The sequence below is a fragment of the Fonticula alba genome (assembly GCF_000388065.1).
Source record: "Fonticula alba strain ATCC 38817 unplaced genomic scaffold supercont2.10, whole genome shotgun sequence".
Lineage (NCBI taxonomy): Eukaryota > Rotosphaerida > Fonticulaceae > Fonticula > Fonticula alba.
This window is the reverse complement of record NW_009242980.1, coordinates 81,554-83,409: the sequence shown is the minus strand read 5'-3', so window position 1 is coordinate 83,409 and position 1,856 is coordinate 81,554. Positions and strand designations below refer to the sequence as shown.

General features: G+C 73.0%; 1 protein-coding gene across 1 annotated transcript in view; it reads right to left on the bottom strand.

The window, feature by feature from the left end:
* The window catches only part of H696_05334 (hypothetical protein), a gene marked incomplete at its 3' end in the record, with an annotated part of 3,109 nt that extends 1,608 nt beyond the window's left edge, over window positions 1-1,501 (bottom strand). The window contains exons 1-6 of the mRNA XM_009499181.1: window positions 1,353-1,501; window positions 1,135-1,244; window positions 949-987; window positions 690-838; window positions 402-540; window positions 212-285 (exon numbers count right to left, since the gene is read on the bottom strand). Coding sequence (XP_009497456.1) covers window positions 212-285; window positions 402-540; window positions 690-838; window positions 949-987; window positions 1,135-1,244; window positions 1,353-1,451 — 610 coding nt within the window. The 5' untranslated portion in view covers window positions 1,452-1,501. The remainder of the gene's footprint in view (window positions 1-211; window positions 286-401; window positions 541-689; window positions 839-948; window positions 988-1,134; window positions 1,245-1,352) is intronic.
* Window positions 1,502-1,856: the final 355 nt, after the last annotated feature.

Genomic DNA, 1,856 nt, shown 5'->3' with positions numbered 1-1,856 from the left:
GAGGGGGCATGGGAGGGGTGGGGAGAGGGAGAGGGAGGAGGGGACGCCGTCCACCGGCGCGTTGGGGGGCGTTTTCAGGGGGGTTTAGTGTGGTGCTCGAGCGGGGCCCGCAGCGCCGGGGGCGAGCGCGGGAGGCAGGCGAAGTGGGGCGAGATGAGGGCCAGCTTGGGGGCAGCAAGGGTGGGCACGCGCACGGCGGCGGCACACACACCGCTCGAGTACTGGGAGGCGATGGCGCCCGGGCCGGGCGGCGGCAGGGCCAGGATCGGGACCTCGGGACGCGGGCTGCCATGCCAGGCGAGGCGCGAGATGGGGGGGGGGAGTTAAGATGCGGAGAGGACCGGGAGGGAGGGGCAGGCGAGTGGAGACCAGCCGCCGGGCCATTGGCCCGGGGCACGCACATCGGGTCGGCAGGGTGGTGCCGGCCGGAGTGGTGGCCGGGGCCGGCCGGTTGATTGAAGAATTGCCCGACCTGGGCACGGGACTCGAACACACGATCCCAGTATTGCTCGATGCTCTTGAGGAAGTCGCGCTCATTCACTGGGGGACCAGCGGGGATTGGGCGTTAGTTTGTGCTCGCGTGCTTGCTTGCCTGCTTGGTGTCGGGTGCCGCCAGCTGCCCTCCGTGGTGTGGCCGCGGGCCGGCGTGGCATGCGGGTCAATGGGAGGGCAGGTGGGCAGGGACGCACGGTCCAGGCGGGCCGCCTCGACCAGGTGGCGGTACCGCTCAAACTGGAGCAGGTCGTCTTCGGCCTCCTTCTTGCGCTCCTCGCGGCGGGTGAGCGCCGGAGCCGGCGCAACGCGCGGCAGGTAGCCGAGCAAGCTGCGGGCGTCGAAGCTGGGCGTGAGGCCATTGTCAGTGATCGAGCCCGGGGGAGGGGGGGGGGGGGGAGGACAGTGCGGCGTGTGTGCGCGTGGGCCTGCCCAGAACCCGGGCGCGGAGCGTACCGATCGAGGAAGACTGACGGGTCGCCAGCCCACTGGAGGCTGGGCGTGGCGACGGCGGCGGCGGCGGCGGCGATCCGAAGGTGGCCGGGATCCCGGCGAGGGCACATGCTGTCAGGAGCGGAGCCAGGGGGGCGGGGGGCGGGGATGTGTGTACGTCAAGGAGGAGTGATCGCCGGAGGCACGCACAGGTGGGCATGCTCGTTCAGCTCCCCGGGGAGAAGGTCCTCGGCGTCGGTGCTCGGCTGCTCGGCGGCCGACACGCCGACGACGCGCAGGTCCTCGGTCTGGTCGTGATCCTACGGGAGGCGTGGGTCCGGCGGCGGCGGCGGCGGCGGCGGTGGCGACATGGGGTGTGAGCGAGAGAGGGGGGTCCTGAGGCGGTGGGGACGCCGGGAGCAGCGCACCATGCTGTTGAGGAAGGCGCGCCGGCGCTCGCCGCGCTTCTTCAACTCGTACAGGCGCTGCCTGATGCGCTTCTCATTTTCGCGTGCTGCGTGCCACATGCCGATGCGCGGGGTGGGGAGGGGGCTTGTGTGCGTGCGTGCGTGCGTGCGTGCGTGCGTGCGTGCGTGCGGATGTGTCCCACGGATGGTGTGCCCGGGAGGAGGAGACGGGGCGAGAGGGCAGGGAGGCGTGGTCAGGGGCCGGTAGTCGGGGATGCCACCGGCGCTTCTGGGGGGGGGGAGGCGAAGGCTAGCGATGTGCCTATGGCGGCGGGGAGCAGGCGGGGGGCACGGCGGGGGGGTTGGGGAGGATCGGTGGGGGCGGGCCCGGCGCGGCGCCTCCACGCGCGGCCCAGCCATAAACCGCCCCGGAGGATCGCCCGGGCCGAGCGTTGGCACTCGCCTGCGGGGCAATCCCGCGGGCCTGGCGGGCATACCCTGCCCGGGCCATGTCTGCTCCGGCGG